Source organism: Choloepus didactylus, chromosome 13, assembly GCF_015220235.1.
Source record: "Choloepus didactylus isolate mChoDid1 chromosome 13, mChoDid1.pri, whole genome shotgun sequence".
NCBI classification, from domain to species: Eukaryota; Metazoa; Chordata; class Mammalia; order Pilosa; family Megalonychidae; genus Choloepus; species Choloepus didactylus.
The window spans coordinates 73,588,601-73,608,295 of NC_051319.1; the positions used below are offsets into that span (position 1 = coordinate 73,588,601).

At 38.1% G+C, this 19,695-nt stretch overlaps 1 protein-coding gene across 1 annotated transcript in view; it reads right to left on the reverse strand.

The window, feature by feature from the left end:
• LOC119507754 (prolyl 4-hydroxylase subunit alpha-2-like) overlaps positions 1-19,695 on the reverse strand; it is a 188,898-nt gene that overhangs the window by 16,408 nt on the left and 152,795 nt on the right. Inside the window, exons 8-11 of the mRNA XM_037800913.1 lie at positions 14,725-14,795; positions 13,975-14,074; positions 13,404-13,457; positions 11,783-11,845 (exon numbers count right to left, since the gene is read on the reverse strand). Of these exons, the coding sequence (XP_037656841.1) occupies positions 11,783-11,845; positions 13,404-13,457; positions 13,975-14,074; positions 14,725-14,795 (288 nt within the window). The remainder of the gene's footprint in view (positions 1-11,782; positions 11,846-13,403; positions 13,458-13,974; positions 14,075-14,724; positions 14,796-19,695) is intronic.

Genomic DNA, 19,695 nt, shown 5'->3' on the forward strand with positions numbered 1-19,695 from the left:
GCCTCCCTGTAATTGTGTCTAAGAGCCTCCTCCTGAATGCCTCTTTGTTGCTCAGATGTGGCCCTCTCTCTCTAGCTAAGCCAACTTAAAAGGTGAAATCACTGCCCTCCCCCCTACATGGGACCAGACACCCAGGGAAGTGAATCTCCCTGGCAACGTGGAATATGACTCCTGGGGCAGAATGTAGACCCAGCATCGTGAGATGGAGAACATCTTCTTGACCAAAAGGGGGAGGTGAAAGGAAATGAAATAAGCTTCAGTGGCAGAGAGATTCCAAAAGGAGCCAAGAGGTCACTCTGGTGGGCACTCTTACGCACAATATAGACAACCCTTTTTAGGTACTAGTGAATTGGGGTAGCTGGTGGTAGATACCTGAAACTATCAAATTACAATCCAGAACCCATGAATCTTGAATACAATTGGATAAAAATGTAGCTTATGAGGGGTGCAAATGTGATTGGAAAAGCCATATGGACCACACTCTTCTTTGTCTCGTTTATGGACGGATGAGTAGAAAAATGGGGTAAGGAAAAAAACAAACAAACAAAGGCACCCAGTGTTCTTTTTTTTACTTTAATTGCTCCTTTTCACTTTAATTATTATTCTTGTTATTTTTGTGTGTGTGGTAATGAAGGTGTCAGGGATTGATTTTGGTGATGAATGCACAACTATGTAAATGGTACCGTGAACAATCGAATGTACGATTTGTTTTGTATGACTGCATGGTATGTGAATATATCTCAATAAAATGAATTAAAAAAAATATTCCATTGTACATACACACCAAAGTTTGTCCTTCTATCTACACTTAGGCCACCTTCATCCATTGCAAATCACGAACACTGCTGCCATGAACACCAGTGTCGTAATGCCTATTCATGTCCCTGATTTCAGTTTTCCAAGTGTATACCAAATAACAGAGTTGCAGGATCATATGGCAACCCTATACTTAGCCTCCTGTGGAACTACCATACTGCCCTCCAGAGGGGCTGCACCATTCTACTTCCCTACCAAGAGTGAATATGAATATATCTCTCTCAATATCTTCTCCAGCAATTTTACCTTTCTGTTGATTTATAAATAGTTTTATTCACATACCATACAATACATCCTAAGTGAACAATCAATAGCTCCTGGTATAATCATACAGTTATAAATTCACCACTGAAATCTACTTTTAATATTTTTGCTATCATCATATAGTACTGTGCTATCCATTTCTGATGATTCTGTTCAACAGAATGTTGAACATACTGTACTCCTTCAGCATTAAATGCCCAATATCTACCCTCTTTCTACCTCCTGATGACCTGTGTCCTTAACTTGAACTCTCAGAGTTTGCTCATTATAGTTAGTTCATATTAGTGAGACCATACAGTATTTGTCCTTTTGTTTCTGGCTAATTTTGCTCAATATAATGTTCTCAAGGTACATCCACATTGTTCCATGCATCATGACTTTATTTTGTCTTACAGCTGCATAATATTCCATCATTTTTTACACCACAGTTTGTTGATCCACTAGTCTGTTGATGGACATTCGGGCTGTTTCCATCTCTCAGCAATGGTGAACAATGGTGCTATAAACATCTGTGTACAAACGTCCGTTCGTGTCCTACCATTCAGTTCCTCTGAGTATATACTTAGTAATGGGACTGCAGGATCAAATGGCAATTCTATACTTAGCTCCGCGAGGAACTGTCAAACTACCTTCCAGAGTGGTTGCACCATTCTACATTACCACCAACAGTGAATAAGTGTACCTCTTTCTCCACATCCTCTCCAACACTTGAAGTTTTCTGTTTTGTGATAATGACCATTCTAGTAGGTGTGAGATTACACATCATTGTGGTTTTGATTTGCATTTCCCTAATAGCTAGTGAAGTTGAGCATCTTTTCATATGTTTTGGAGCCATTTGCATTTTCTCTTCAGAAAAGTGTCCCTCCATGTCTTTTGCCCATTTTAAACTGGGTTGTTTGCCTTTTTGTTGTTGAGCTGTAGGATATCTTTATATATTCTGGATATTAAACACTTATCTGATATGTGGTTTCTAAATATTGCCTCCATTGCATAGGCTGTCTTTTTACTTTCCTGAAAAAGTCCTTTGATGTACAAAAGTATTCAATTTTGAGGAGATCTCATTTGTCTATTTCTTCTTTCATTGCTAGCACTTTGTGTGTAAGGTCTAGGAAACTACCTCCTATCACAAGATCTTTAAGATATTTCCCTACAATTTCTTCTAAAAGTTTTATGGTCTTAGCTCTAATATTTAGGTCTTTGATCCAGTTTGAGTTAATTTTTGCATAAGGTGTGAGATGGGGTTCCTCTTTCATTATTCTGGATATGGATATCCAGTTCTCCAAGCACCATTTGTTGAAGAGGCTTCTCTGTACCAGTTGAGTTAACTTGACCACCTTATCAAAGATCAATTGTCCAAGGATGAGAGGGTCTATTTATGAACACTCAATTCAATTCCATTGGTCAGTATATCTATCTTTATGCCAGTACCATGCTGTTTTGACCACAGTGGCTTTGTAATATGCTTTAAAGTCAGGTAGTATAAGGTTTCCCACTTCATTTTTCTTTCTCAAGATATTTTTTAGCTATTTGGGGCAACCTGCCCTTCCAAATAAACTTGACTATTGGTTTTCCTATTCCTGCAAAGTAAACTGTTAGGAATTTACTTTTTATTGCATTAAATCTATAAATCAATTTGGGTAGAAATGACATCTTAACTATATTTATTCTTCCAATCCATGAATATAGTATATCCTTCCATTTATTTAGGTCTTCCTTGATTTTAGCAATATTTTTGTAGTTTTCTGTGTATAGGTTATGTCCATGGTTATATTTATTCCTAAATATTTGATACTTTTGGTTACTATGGTAAATGAAAATTTTTTTCCTGATTTTCTCCTCAGATTCCTCCTTACTACTGTACAGAAAGACTACTGGTTTTTGCATATTGATCTTGTATCCTGCCACTTTGCTGTACTCATTTATTAGCTGTAGTAGCTTTGCTGTTGACTTTTCAAGATTTTCTTCATATAGGATCATGTCATCAACAAACAAAGTTTCACTTCTTTCTTTCCAATTTGGATGCCTTTTATTTCTATTTTGTGCCTAATTGCTCTAGCTAGAACTTCCAGTACAATGTTGAATAAGCATGTTGACAGTGGGCATCCTTGTCTTGTTCCTGATCTTACAGGGAAAGCTTTCAGTTTTCCCCACTGAGTATGATGTTAGCGATAGGTTTTTCATATATTCTCTTTATCATGGTTTCATCAAGAAAGGATGTTGAATTTTTTTAAATGCCTTTTCTCTATCAATCAAGGTGATCATCTGGTTTTTTTTTCCCTTTGATTTACTGATGTGGTGTACTATATTAATTGATTTTTTGTGTTGAATTACCCTTGCATACCTGGAATAAAACCCACTTGGTCACGGTGCATAATTATTTTAATGTGCTGCTGGATTCTATTTGCAAGTATTTTGTTGAAGATTTTTCCATCTATATTCATGAAAGAGATTGATTATAATTTTCTTTTCTTGTAGTATCTTTGTCCGGCTTTGGTATTAGAGTGATGCCAGCTTCATGGAATGAATCAAGTAGCTTTCCCTCCTCTTCAATTTTGTTTCAAGAGTTTGAGCAGGAGTGGTACTAATTCTTTCTTGAATGCTTGACAGAATTCACATGTGAAACCATCTGGTCCAGGACTTTTCTTTTTTTGGAGGTTTTTGATGACTGATTCAATCTCTTTACTTGTGATTAGTTTGCTGAAGTCTTCTATTTCTTCTCAAGTCAATGTTGGTTATTCATGCTTTCCTAGGAAATTGTCCATTTCATCTACATTGTCCAGTTTGTCAGCATATAGTTGCTCATTGTATCCTCTCATTATGTCCTTTACCTCTTCAGGGTCAGTAGTTATGTCTCCCCTCTCATTTCTGATTTTATTTATTTGCATCCTATCTCTTCTTTTCTTTATCAGTCTAGCTAAGGGTCAATCAACTTTATTTTTTCTCAAAGAACCAACTTCTGGTTTTGTTGATTTTCTCTGTTTTTTCCATGTTCTCAATTTCATTTATTTCTGCTCCAATCTTTGTTATTTCTTTCCTTCTGTTTGCTTTGGGGTTAGTTTGCTGTTCTTTCTCTAGTTCCTCCAGGTAAGCAGTTAAGTCCTCTATTTTTGCTCTTTCTTCTTTGTTATTATAGGCATTTAGGGCAATAAATTTCCCTCTCAGCACTGCCTTTGCTGCATCCTGTAAGTTTTGATATGTTGTATTCTCATTTTCATTTGCCTCAAGATATTTTCTGATTCCTCTTGTAATTTCTTCCTTGACTCACTGGTTGTTTATGAGTGTATTGTTTAGCCTCATATATTTGTGAATTTTCCAGCCTTCCCCCCTGTTATTTATTTCCAACTTCATTTCACTATGATTGTAGAAAGTGTTTTGTATAATTTGAATCTTTTTAAATTAATTGAGACTTGATTTGCAACCTAACATGTGGTCTATCCTGGAGAATGATCCATGAGCACTTGAAAAAAATGTGTATCCTGCTATTTTGGGGTGCAATGTTCTGTAAATGTCTGTTAAGTCTAGTTCATGTATCATACTATTCAAAATCCATGTTTCCTTATTGATCCTCTGTCTAGATGTTCTACCTATTGATAACAGTGGTGTATTGAAGTCTCCAAATACTACTGTAGAGGTGTCTACTTCTCCCTTCAGTGTTGTCAGTGTTTGCCTCAAGTAATTTGGGACTCCGGCTTGGTGCACAAATATTTATGATTGTTATGTCTTCTTGAGGAATTGGCCCTTTTATTAATACATAGTGTCCTTATTTGTCTTTTAATTGCTTTACATTTGAAATCCAACTTCTCTGATATTAGTATAACTACCCCCACTCTTTTCTGGTTGTTGTTTGCATGAAATATGTTCCAGCCTTTCATTTTCAACCCATTTTTGTCCTTGGGTCTAAAGTGTGCCTCTTGTAGACAGCATACAGATGGGTCCTGTTTTTTAATCCATTCTGCTAGTCTAAGTCTTTTGATTCGGGAGTTCAATCCATTAACATTTAATGTTATTATGTAAAGGTAATGCTTTCTTGTACCATTTTGTCTTCTGGATTTTATACATCATACCTTATTTTTCCCCCTCTCTTTTTACCCTTACTGATAATCTTCATTTCTACACTCTTCTCCATACCTCTCTGCCTCTAGTGCTCCCTTTAGAACTTCTTGTAGAGCTGGTCTCTCATTCACAAACTCTCTCAGTGTCTGTCTGAAAACATTTTAAACTCTTCCTCATTTTTGAAGGACAGCTTTCCTGGATTTAGAATTCTTGGTTGGCAATTTTTCTCTTTCAGTATCTCAAATATATCATACCACTACCTCTCGCCTCCATGGTTTCTGCTGAGCAATCCACACATAGTCTTATTGAGCTTCCCTTGTATGTGAAGGAATACTTCTCTCTGGCTGTTTTCAGAATTCTCTCTTTGTATTTGACATTTGATGATCTGATTAGTAAGTGTCTTGGAGTAGGTCTATTCAAATCTATTCTGTTTGGGGTATGCTGCACTTCTTGGATCTGTAATTTTATGTCTTTCATAAGAGTTGGGAAATTTTCACTGATTATCTCCTCCATTATTATTTCTGCCCCTTTTCCCTTCTCTTCTTCTTCTGGGACACTCATAACATGTATATTTGCATACTTCATGTTGTCATAAAATTCCCTAAGACCCTGTTCGTATTTTTCCATTCTTCACCCTAATTGTTCTTTTGTGTGTATGATTTCAGATGTTGTATCCTCTAGTTCACTAATCCTTTCTTCCGCCTCTTCAAATTTGGTGCTGTATGTCTCCACTGTGTGTTTCATTTCTTTTATTATGCCTTTCATTCCAGTAACTTCTGCAATTTATTTTTCAAGCTTTTCAGTTCTTTGGTATGTTCATGCAGTGGCTTCTTTACATCTTTCATCTTTCTGTCACATTTTCCTTCAACTTGTTGATTTGATTTAGAAGATCTCTTTGAACATCTTTAATTGGTTGGTTTCAACTCCTGTATCTCATTTGGAGTGTTAGTTTGTTCATCTGACTGAATCATAGCCTTATGTTTCCTGGTATGACTCGTGAATTTTTTGCTGGTGTCTAGGCATCTGGTTCCCTTGATTTGTTTATCCTGGAGGTCATTTACTCCCTTTTCCCTACGGTTTTCTTTCTGGCTGGCTTTGTTCTCTTTCTGTTCTTTGACATTCAGTTCTAGACAGCAAATGTAACTTCTGATTAGAATTTTTCAGCTCTTGTTTTTCTGGAAGATTTTTTTAGAAGGGTGTCCCCAGATAGGATCAACCCCAATCAGATTTTTCCAGAAAAAACAGGCCCAGGACTCAGGAAGAGGGTGTAATCAGTATCAAGTTTCCCTGGGGATGAGAGCCCACAGGGTGCCAGTTTTCCTGTGAAGCCTCTTGATTCTGTGCTTTTTCTATCCTGCCCAGCAGGTGGCACTTGTCAGGATGCAGCTCCCCAGTGGCGCAAAGTGGTACAGTTCCATAATCTCAGCAGACCCTGTCCCTGCCAGGTGTGTGGTTGAGACAGAGGCTGAGGCAGAGGCCAGGCTTAAACTGTTTCTGTTTTCCAGCCCCTGGGATCTGAATTCTCTGGATGAGAGCTGCCACTTGTGCTGGGCCCTGCTCCACTAACTTTCTTGGGAGAAGATATGCCCTTCAGGGATATCAGACAGGGAATTATCCCCTTCACCTGACTAGTTACTTTGTCTCTCAAACATTCCTTAATTCTGCCCTTGACTGGGGCAGTGCTGACAACTGAAAAAGGTTGCTGCTTTCTTTATGCTAAAAGGTGAAAAAGAAATCCTTTCCAGAGCTGGTCCCCAGACCTCTGGGTTTGCCAATCCAGAGCTGGAGCTGGTATCTGGCCCTATGTGCCCCTTTGCTGGGGGCAAAGCCCTTTTCTAGTATTCTGCACTCAGTCAACTCCAAATTCCTCTCTTTTTTTGTCAGCCCTGCCTCCTCTCTGCTGGAGAGAGACCACTGGGTTCCTTTTGAGTTTTCTCCAGGTTTATCTGTGCTCAGAGCTTGTACTCAGCAGTCCAAATTTGTTAATTAAATCCACAATTGGAGCTTGGTTGAGCTACCTTCCCTTGCTCCTAGTAGAGACTGCTTCTTTTTCTCATGGGGAAGTGACTCCACACCAGCCTGCCATGCTAGTGGGGAAGGAGCACCAGCCTTCACAAATTGGGAGACTTTACTTACAGTTCTGTGCTATGATCTTGGCCCTTCCACCCATTCCAGACTAGTGTATGATGTGTGTCTGGTCACTGAAGCCCCCAACTGAAGTCAGTTGTTCCAGATAGTTCCTGGCTATTTACTAACTGCCCTAGAGGATGAATGAAATTCCTCACCTCTCTATGCCACTATCTTGCCCTGCCTCCACTCCTCCCCTTTCTCTTTTTATGTTAAGTCCCACATTACCTTTTTATATTCTGCATGTCCATTATTGGGAAATACGATTTTTCCTGTTCGATTGTATTCTAACTCTTAGAGGAACTCAAGAGTAAGAGTTACATGTTGAGGATACAGTACTATTGGGTTTTGCATTTACCCTTTTAGTGACCAATGGAGATCTTTACTTCTTCACACTACTCCAAGCCACTCTCTCCTGTCTTTTCCTTTCAGCCTGAAGAACTCCCTTTAGTAATTCTTGTAGGACAGGTCTTTTGTTAACAAACTCTCAGTGTCTCTGTTTATCTGAGAATATTATAAACTCAGTCATTTTTGAAGAGTATTTTTGCCTGATAAAGAATTTTTGGCTGGCAGTTTTTCTCTTTTAGTGCCTTAAATATATCATACCATTGCCCTCTCACCTCCATGGTTTCTGATGAGAAATCGGCACTTAGTCTTATTGAGGATTCCTTGTATGTGATGAATCACTTTTCTCTTGCTGCTTTCAGAATTCTCTCTTTATCTTTGGCATTTGAGATTCTGATTAGTATGTGTCTCAGAGTAGGTCTATTAGGATTTATTCTGTTGGATTATGTTGTGTTTCTTGGACATTTATATTTATGTCTTTCAAAAGAGTTGGGAAATTTTTAGCCATTATTTCTTGAAATTTTCTTTCTGCCCCTTTTCCCTTCTCTTCTCCTTTTGGGACACCTGTGATATGTATGTTTGTATCCTTCATTTTGTCACTCAAACTCCTGAGACACTGCTCAATGTTTTCTATTCTTTTCTCTATTTGTTCTTCTAATGTATGATTTCAATTGTCCTTTGTTCCAGTTCACTGATTCTTTCTTCTGTCTGTTCAAATGTACTAGTCTATTTTTAGCCTCCATTATTTTGCCTTTCATACCCATAATTTTTTATGGCTCTTTTTAAACTTTCAAATTCTTCTTTATGCTCATGCACTGTCTTCTTAATATCCTTTAGCTCTGTGGCCACCATTATTCTTATCCACATTTACCTTTATCCACTTGAATTGATTTAGGATATTTGTTTGAATTTATTTGATTAGTTCTTCCAAATTCTATGACTCTTCTGAAGTTTTAATTTGTTTTCTTGACTGAGTCATGTCTTCGTGTTTCTTAGTATGCTTGTAATTTTTTGCTGATGTCTTGCCATTTGATTATTTTGATGCATTAACTCTGAAGCCTAGTGTTCCAGTTTGCTAATGCTGCCAGAATGCAAAATACCAGAAATGGATAGGCTTTTATAAATGGGGTTTTATTTGGCTACAAATTTACAGTTTGAAGGTCATGAAAATGTCCAAATTAAGGTATCAACACACGTATACCTTCAGCAAAGGAAGGCCAGTGGCATCCGGAAAACCTCTGTTAGCTAGGAAGGCATGTCACTGGCGTCTGCTGATCCTGGGTTGTGTTCCAGCTTCTCTCTCAGCTCCTGTGCATTCTTCAAAATGTCTCTCTTGGCTGCAGCACCTCCTTCTGTCTGTGAACTCTTTTATAGGTCTGCAATGATTCAGTTAAAACCCACCCTAAATGGGTGGGGTAACACCTTTATGGAAATTACCCAAAGGTCTCACCCACAGTTGACTAAGTCACATCTCCATGGAAACACTCAAAGGATTCCAACCTAATCAACACTAATACATCTGCCCCCAAAAGACTGCATCAAGGAACATGGCATTTTGGGGGGCATAAAACATCCAAACTGGCACACCTAGGTTTTTATTGCCTAGGGTTTTAGTGTTGATTGGCAAATTAAAGGCTCTTTTTTGATGCTTGGTCCAAATTATTCTGCAACTTTAGAGTAGCCCATGTTTACCTGTTCAAAGGTTCTCAGTTCTTCTTGTTCTGATCCTTGCCCTGCACTTTCTGTACAATTTTTAAGATTGTCCTTTTTGCCTGCATTTGTTTCACCTCCAAGAGAAAGCTTCCTTTTCTTTGTTCCTTCTTTGAGAATCTTGATCTGTTCTATTTGTTTTTGTGTAGAATTTTCTCTCCAGCTCCAATGATTTGTTTAAATTTTCTCACTCAGTGTCCCCTTTTCATTATTCCTCGCCCCCTCTTTATCCATGTGGCTTTTCTGCCTCCAGCTTCTTTCCCATTATGGTATCCCACTCCAGTGAGCCAGCTGGGGTCAATCCAGAAAGGTCCTTTTTGCATTTAGGCGGCCCAGCAAAGAGATACTGGACTGATACTGGTTCTATGGCATCTTTTTCCCTTGGGGGCACTTTTGTATACGGAACTCCTCAGCCACTTGTGTTCTGACCTGGGTCTCTGTGGACTTAGGTCCCTGTGCCTGGTTATGTGTGGGGTTATAACTCACTGCTGTGAGTGACACTATCGTCTGCATTGGTGGAAGAAGAGACTGGGGCACGCTGCCTCTGGGCAACTCCCAAGCTGTGTGGGACCAAGTGACGGGGAGCAAACCAAACTGGCAAGTCCAGGACACATTCTCCTACCTGGTTTTGGTGTGTTGCTTTCTGTTTTTTTCAATTCAGCACATGTTCAGTCTTTTTTCAATTTGTATTCAGCATCACAGATCCAAGCAAGTGGTCTGTCCTTTTATTAGTTGATTCTGAGGGAAGACTTTTCCAGGGGATGTTCTACATCACCATAATGATGATGTCCTTCACTGATTTTTACTCATGTGATATTCAATTTTACCACTGGACTTTCATGTTCACAAGGGCAGAAACATTGGCAGTTCTATTCACTGCAGTAAATCCAGCAGCTAGAACAGTGTCTGGCACACTGTAGGTGCTAAGTGAATATTTGCTAAATGACTATGCTAAAGAAATTAACAAAGCTAGACTGACCAATAAGCAAATGGGAACAAACCTAGAGAGGAAGATAACTTGCCAGATAGTTGCAGCTAGTTTCTAGCAGTCTGCATCCAAATCATGGTTTTCTGGTACCAAATGTCCTGCTCTTTCCAGCAAATCATTGACACCAATACACGGATATTGGAACTGTTCTTAGAATGTGGCAAGCGTACTTAAGCCATACGTAGAAGGCAAAGAAAGTGAACTATAATTAGAATCAGCTTTAATTACTATACCCACCACTTCTTGTCTGTATCATCTTTAGAGAAGTGAACAGAACAACTCCCAAATATCCACTGCAGCAGCAAAGACTGAAAAGGTAGGAACATTCTAAATTTACAAGAGAACCCAAACTACAGTTCTCTACCACTCTCTTATAAATTCTAAACCAATGTTTCTTGAGGTGCCATAAAGACTTTGCTCCTATGTTCATACTGAAGTAAAAAAGACATAGGATTTTGCTGTGAATAATCTGCAACTGGAGCAATGGAGTTCTGGAAGCAGAACACTTAAAAGAGCCTAAAATGCTCTACACTCAGTTTGTAATTAATGACTTTTTCCTACTCTGTCTTCAGGGAAAACAGAAAATTTCCACATTGTAACTATTTATTGTACTAAAGTCAATCAACTATGTCCATTTTCCAAATTATAAATTGCACACATTGCAACAAATAGAACAAATAATGCTTAAAAATTCATTTAAGAAAACTCCTTGTTTAAAACATGCTTTTTCCCCTGATCAATGATGTTATTAAAGAACAGAGGAGATTTTTACCAGCCTCAACTGGATAAAAATGATGACAGAATTTCAATATTGCAAATCGTTTCTTCTCAAAAGGAATTAATAAGAATGAGATTGAAATCCTTCCCTTGGGAAGCAGTCACCAGTTATGAGCAAAATTTTCTGGGGCTGTTCCTCACAAAAGTGGTAGTCTAACTTTGAAATTAAGAAATCTTAAAATCAATGTAATAATATCTGAATATTATTTAACACAATTTGGGATAGAGAAAAGGACAGTAGAAATATGTCTGTTCTATGTACCTAAGAGTTATGAAATTTTTTTCCTAATCGTTTATTCAAAAATTAGTTTAAGAATGAAATAATTATCTTAAGAAATAAAAAATTAATCCTGGTCAGGGGAGGAAATCACACCTGATTTGGCCAAACAAATGGTTTAGATCTTTACTCCTCAATAAGGAGAATGACAACATAAGGAGTAAATGAATGAAGAAGTGCTGTGTGATATGAAAAAAGTCCCCTAGGTCATTCTGCTGCTCTTCCTTTTCACTTCCTCCCTCTCCTTCGTTCTCTAATCACTTACTGATAGTAGCTCCTATACCAGATTGATCATTAGAATCTCCTGGGGAGCTTTTAAAAATACAAATTCCTGGAAGCCAACCATAGAGATTTTGATTCAGAGGGGACCTTTCCAGACTATGCTTGGTGTGCCTGTGGGGTAATCCATCATTAACCATACTTACGTAGTTCAAGAATGTGGCCACACGGTTCCCTGACTCATCAGTTTCAAAGGATTGTTCAAGTCCCTATGAATTTTAAGTAAAAGTAAATATGCGGACAAAGGTACCCAGTGTTCTTTTTTACTTCAATTGCTCTTTTTCACTCTAATTATTATTCTTGTTATTTTTGTGTGTGTGCTAATGAAGGTGTCAGGGATTGATTTAGGTGATGAATGTACAACTATGTAATGGTACTGTAAACAATCGAAAGTACAATTTGTTTTGTATGACTGCGTAGTATGTGAATATATCTCAATAAAATGATGATTAAAAAAAAAAAAAGTAAATATGCGGGTCTTACACTTAACTAGTTAAAAAGCATGAAAAATAGTTACTTTCCTACCTGTTATAATTAAGGATGTACACAGCCAAATGGAGGTCACCCTACCCCTTAGGGAGGAAATATGTGAGGCAAGTGAGACTGGAACCCAGGCAGGATGGGGTACAGGAACAAAGAGTTGCTTTCATAGAACAAATCAATCTATTTGTTTTCCCATGATGGAGACAGAAAATTCAACACAGGAAATGGGTCAGAAAAGATGGCTAAAAAGGAATGTGTGCCACCTTTAGAAAACATTTGATCCAAAACATCTGGCCAAATCAGGACTAGTTCACAGACTGGAGTAACCAAGAGGGCTTATCCATGGGAAGAGGCTGGATTTTGCTTTCAAGGTGTATGTAGTCTTCTCAGTGAAAGCTGTTCCTGCAGCATCAAGAATGCAGTTTCCCAGATTCCTGTACCAAAGGGATGGTCCTGACTATAGAAACAACTACTTTTGGACTGTGTTCTGGAGGCAATGAGAAGGCTTTTGTTCTGGGGATGTCCTCTGGTGAGGAGACAAGTTTAAAGGAAAAGTCTTAGCTTAGACAGAAAGCCTTCTCTGAATGTTCATGCTTCATACCTGTCCACTGGGTCCCGGGTACACTTCATACATACTTCCTTTATAGCACTTTCAATTATTTTGAAAGTAGCTGTACATATTTATGTCTCAGAAAAAACAACCACCATCACCATGGTTTCTGTACAGGAAAGGATACTGTCTTCTTTGCCTTTTTATCCCCAGGTCCCAAGAGATCAACCAGCACATCAAAAGTACTACAAACATATTTGTTGTTTAGTGTGCTGGCTCAGTTGGTCCTTCCCAAAACACAAAATATCCATCTTCTCTCCCTGTTTAGCTCAGTCACTCTGGGGGCTTGTGCTGAATTAAAGTATTGGATCTCAGAGCAACAAAATCAAGAACCTCTTCTATCAATAGAGGAATGAGGTCTGCCTGCAGATGAGGCAGAGGAACCTAGCACAAATGGGGCCAAAGGTGGGCACAAAGGACCTTATGTGGCTCTCTCTCCATCACTTTCCATCCCAGGAACTAATCAGAATTCCAGGTGCCTGGCAGACACAGCAACACATTAGGAGAAGGGGGTAAAAGGTGTTTCCTCTTCCGAGCCTCATTTTTGAAGTTTCCAAAGATTTATCCTTGAGAATTTAGTGGCCCCTAAGTTAAAAACCAGACTTCTCGTATGAGCTCTGACCCGTCGTTTGCCATTTGCAACACTGGCCAAATGAATAACATTTTGCCCTTACCAAAAAATAATCCAAATTAGGTCCATAGAGTCCTCCAATACCATAACTAGCAACCTAGCAGTAAAAAGAACAGACAGGGTTAGCCACGTGGGCAGCCTTCAAACCAATCCAGGAACTATACCTTTCAAGGTCTGCTCCTGAATGAAGACACAATAAGCAGCCTATGTAGCATATGGGGGGTTCTGCAGGACAGAAGTCATCCTGCATCTGAATGAGGAAATTACCCAAGATCACACAGGATATGGAAATTACCCAAGATCATACAACTAGTAAGTGACAGAGCTTGCATTTACAAATAGGCTATCTGATTTCTGAGACCGTGCTCTTAACCCCTCAACCATTTGTAGACCTAAATAAAGATGGAAGGGATAACCAACAATCAGACTGGGTAAGACCCTATGGGAAGGGGCATGAAGTAAGACTCATGACATTTCAAAGCCAGTGTCCCTAGGATGGATAACAGAAGCTTCAGGGTAAGCAAGTAACTATGGCTCAACTGCTACACTTAAGACAACAAAACGGGGGAGCAGGACAGAGATTCCTCACTCACATGGACAGAGACACCTCCTACCTGGAGAAGTTCCGCTGTTTTATCTGACAGCCCGGTGATGAATTTAATCCTTCGATTCACTTGACCAATTACAGGGTCTTCCTCTTCTATCAGAAATGCACTGGGTGGGGAATATCAGGTAGAAGAGCAGGCATGGGGAAGGGATAAGAGAGGATTAGTGTAAGCAAGGGGAAATAGATGGAGTAGAAAATGGGGGTAGGGCTCAGAGGTCATTCCTCTATCCTCTGGATACGATGTCAAACTGTCATTTTTGGCTCAGAAATGTCATATGAGGAAGTTCAGATTTCTTATACTGTCAGCATTCACATGGCCCTCATTTCTTCCAACCCTCTCATAAAATAATGACAATACTGAGACAATATTGAGGAAGTGCATTGCCCAAGTTTATAAAGCCAGTAAGTGGCAGAGCTGGGACTATTACTCAAGTCTTCAGGATACTAGTCCTGTGCCCTTTTTTGATGGCATAACAGGGCCTCCCAAACGTTTAAGTAAAACTGCAAACTGGTCAAACCCCAAGTAAAATAACAATATGCAGACTAGGACAAAATCACTCCTGGGGCCCATAAATCGCACACATACACATACATACACAATCACACACAGGCCCACGTTGAGTCATATAAAGTCACACCTAAGAAACAAATAGTAAACAAATGGAGAGACACCAAGTGAATATCCAGATCAGAGAAATCTCACATATATGATTAGGGTGATTGTGAGAGATTCCAAGCCACCAAATTACCAGATTACCTTTTACTGATTCTGCTTATTGATGCATGGGTGGAAGATGTGGTGACATCAAAGATATTGGATCGTTCCATCTAGGTAACAGAAGCTGAGAATGAATACAGTTTCACTTCACCCCTGTCTATCTACTTATGTCCTAGACATAGAAGCATCATTAAGTGACTCATTCATTCATTCTAATAAGAAATTATTCTGAAATATTTCAAGCATACAGAGAAGTTTAGAAAATAATACAAGAAACTCATAGGCACCCCTCACCCAGTCCAGTCAATTCTAAACATTTAGCCATATAAAGAAGAGCCTAGCTGCTTATATAATATTCTTTCTCTTTCTTTTTCACTGGTAAGAGATTTTTTTTTAGGGTACCAATGTTCCCAGAAAAAAAGACTATACCTTCCCATCTCACTTGCAACCTGGTATGTCCCTGACTATCTTCTGGCAAATTATTTGTAAGCAGATATTGTTGGGGGTAGGGGGGCTTCCAGAGAAGCTGATTAAAGGGGAACAGCTAGTTGGAGCCACCATGTGACATTTAGGATAAAAGCCATGAACTGAAAAATGGTAAAGCAGAAAAAAGGATCCAGGTCACTGATGATATCATGGAGCTACCATAATGGCACCAGGACACCTACCTCCTTACATCTGTTTATATGAAAGACTACTTTAATGTGTTTAAGTCACTGTAGTTGGGTCAATAGTAGCCAAACATAGCTCCTATTGATATACTATATTTACTACTGTAAAGAAATAAAACTTCACAGATAAACTAGAAACTCCCTAAATAGCCATTTCTTACCTCCTTCTCCTTTACAGCTCCCCAAAGATATCCTAAAATTAGCACTGCTTTATTCTGCAGCATGTTTTTATACAGTTACTATTTATATATAAAAAGTGAATATATGTAGTATTATTTTCCACATATTTAAAATTTATATAAACTATAGAATAATTAGCATATCGTTCTGTAACTTGCTTTTTGGCTTAGTATCATATATTTTTGAGATAGCCATGAAAAACATTTAGTTCTGGTTCACTCATTTTCACTACAGCTGAGTATTGGATTTTATGCATATTTCACAAATTATTTCTCCATTCTCCTTTGATGGGCATTCAGATTTCTATAACTTTTTACTATTAGAAAAATATTGCAATGGTTCTTCTACCACATCTCCTTGTCCACACATTTAAGTGTTTCACTAGCACAGTGGTCTTCAAACTAGGGTGTGTGCCCTCTAAGGTATGCAAAATTTTATCAAGAAACACAGGAATTGATTTTTAGATCCTCAACTTCCATATATTCTCTTTCATAAATCTGAGCAATTTCTCTTTCAAATAGTTCTTTCCCCCCACTATTCAAAGAAAGGTATGGCACCTATCAACTCACAGTAGAGCTTCCTATATTTAACATATTCTGTTAAGTGTGAAGCATGGCATTTAGAAATGGGACATTCTGGCCTTTGTTTGGATATTTTCAATAAGAAAGTTTTCTAAAGTGAGACAGTGGAAGTTATATACACTTGTGTTTAATAACTTTGACTCTTTCATCACTGGACTATTTGTAAAGAAGGCATGGCTTTTGAGGGAGGGTCAATTAAGGGCAAAGTGAGCATTGATTAAAAAATATTCAGCATGAAAATATAAATGATTCATTTATTTCAATATAAGCAATTCTTTTCAGCTATTCTTAACATTCTTCCCTAGGATATGTCATTAACTAAAAAGAAAAGCACATTCAAACAGTTGAAAACATTGAAGTTAGTGACAGTGATTATTTTAAATGTAACAGGGTGTAAACAAATAAAGACATCCTTCTAAATGCAATTCTGTCCATATTTGTTCCTGAAAACTACCAAGAAGGTAAGAAAACAAAACCACCCATTACAAATGCTTACAATGTAAGTAGGAAACAAAGACTACTACAAATTTCAATTTTCTTTTAAGTACATAAATAAACACCAGATAGCAGAGTATTCCGGGGACATTTAAGCAAAGAATTGGTTTAGAGCTGTAGAAAAGGCAAAGAGCACAATTGTCTTAATGGTGGTGAGACACATATAATGACATCCAGGGGCTTTCATTCAGAAAGAAAGTGCCCCACCCTGAGTGGAGAAATACTTAAAGCGACTTAGTGAATCACAGCACTGCCTTCTAGGTATCTTAAATGAAAGAGTTTGGAAGTGTACTGAATTTAAGGTGGTAGTATAGGAAAGACACTATTACTAGAGTAGGGGAAGAACCTTGGAAAGGGAGGTATCTCTTGGAAGTTTGTTAGTGAAAAGAAGAAGGAAGTGGCTTCATATTGAAATTACATAATAAGAAGCAATTAGAAGAATTCAGACCAAAAGAAGAAAAAATTAAAAAGCACCATTAATTAAAGCAACTACACTTCACTGTAGGAATAAAAGAGGGAACAGTTGGCATGAGATACAGGAAAATTCAACAAAAATAAACATGAACAATAAAAATGAAAAGAATCCAGTATCCATGCAAATTACTATAAACAGAAAAACATAAAATGAAAATCAAAACTTTTCAGGACTTGAAAACACAAAAAAATGACCCAGCCAAGACAGGAAAGTTGCAGTGTGAATTAAATATAATTAAACAAGCAACTGTAGATATGAAAGAACACCACAGAGCAGAAATTCAAGTACACAGAATGGGTATGGACAACAAAAGAAGATGTGAACAGCTGCATGCAGTGATGACATCAACAAGGCAATGTAAGGCATCCCCTGGAAAAGTCTCCCCTCAGAGTCAACTAATAAAAGGACAAATCCTACTTGCTCGGCACTCTGAAGGATGACAGAGACTGCAGAAGGACTCCACAAACTCTGAACTGAAGAGGAAGAAAAATAATCTCCAAGATCAAGTAGGAGATTTCCATCCCAGAACTGGCAATCCAAACACTTCCTACTCACTAGGTCCTGCACAGCTTGGGAATTGCATAGAGGCAGCATAGCCCAGGTTGCTCTTGCCCCAGATGCAAACTATAGAGCCACTCACAGCAGTAAGTAAGAATCCCAGGTATAGCCAGGCACAGGCACCCAAGTCCACAGAGACAGAGGGCAGAACACAAGTAGCAGAGGACTGCCACATACAAAAGGGCCCACAGTAAAAAGAAAGAGAGGGAAGAAGAGAGAGAGAGAGAAAGAGAGAGACTATGGCAGACTAATGGCAAGAGTTTGTGCACACTCAAACCAGTCTCTTTTTGCTGGACCACCTAAACACAAAATAACCTTACTGGATTGACTCATCCTTCTGGACTGACACCATCTGGATCCCTAGGGCCCTCATGAGAAAGAAACTGGGGGCAGAAAATGCCTCACAGAAAAAAAGTTGGGGGGAGGGGGGGATACTGAAATGTTGTAAGACAGGATAGGTCCCAGAACTGAAAAGCGTAAGGAAAAAGGGACACTGAGTGAGACAGAGAATTTAAACAAATCATAGGAGCTGGGAGAAAATTCTGCACAAAAACAAACAGAACAGATCAAGATTCCTGGAGAAGGGACAGAGGAAAGGAAGCTTTCTCCTAAAGATGCAACAATTGCACAAAAAGTAAAACCAAAAACTGTACCGCATATCCAGGGCAAGAATCATATGAAGAAGAGCTTAGAAAATATAAACAGTTAAACATGGGCTATTCTAAAGGTCCAAAATAAGTTGGACCAAGCCTCAAAGAAGAGCTTTAACACAAAGTCAATTGACAATAAAACTGTAGACAAGAGGGAAAAACTGACCTTCAGAATTAATACATCAAAATAATCAGATGCCCAGACATCAGCAAAAATTTACAAGCCATTCTAAGGATCAAGACATGGTGCAGTCAGGGGAACAAATTAAAACTTCAGAGGAGATACAGCATTTGGACAACTAATTAGATTTGACAATTAATCAAAGAAATTCAAACAAATCTCCTAAATCATTTCAAGGAGATGAAGGAAAATAGGGATACAGATATAAGAAGACAATGTGTGAGCATAAAGAAGAACTTGAAGTTTAAAAAGGAACATAACAGAAATTATGGGGAATAAAGGCGCAACAATGGAGATTAAAAATAGACTAGAGGCATGTAACAGCAGAATTAAACATACAGGAGAAAGAATCAGCAAACTGGAACAAAGGACAATTGAAATCATACATTAGAAGAACAAATAGAGAAAAGAATAGAAAACACTGAGCAGTGTTTCAGAGATTTGACTGACGGCATGAAGTGCACAAATGTGTCATGGGTGTTGCAGAGGAAGAGAGGACAACGGGGAAAGAAAATATTTCAGAAAATAATGTCTGAAAAATTTCCAACTTTTTGGAAAGACATAAATATATATATATCCAAGAAATGCAACATAATCCAACAGAATAAATCCTAATAGACCTACTCTGAGACACATACTAATCAGAATCTCAAATGCCAAAGACAAAGAGAGAATTCTGAAAGCAGTAAGAGAAAAGCGATTTATCACATACAAGGGATCCTCAATGAGATTAAGTGCTGATTTCTCATCAGAAACCATGGAGGTGAAAGAGCAATGGTATGATATATTTAAGATACTGAAAGAGAAAATTTGTTAGCCAATAATTATCTGTCCAGCAAAGCTGTCCTCCAAAAATGAGACTAGTTTAAAATATTCACAGACAAAAACAATGAGTTTGTCAACAAAAGACCTGCCCTACAAGAATTATTAAAGAAAGTTCTTCAAGTTGAAAGGAAAAGATAGGAAAGTGTGGCTTGAAATAGCATAAAGAAGTTAAGATCTTTATTGAAGATACGTAAAAGGGTAAATGCAAAAACCAAAAGTACTGTGTCCTCAACATAACTCTACTATTGAGTTCCTCTAAGAGTCAGAAAACAATTGAACAGGAAAAGTCGTATTTCCTGATAATGGGACATGCAGGTTGTACATGTAGCTTGTGTAATACAAACACTATGGTAACCAAAAAGAAAATGTTTAAAATATATGCAGAAACAGAAAT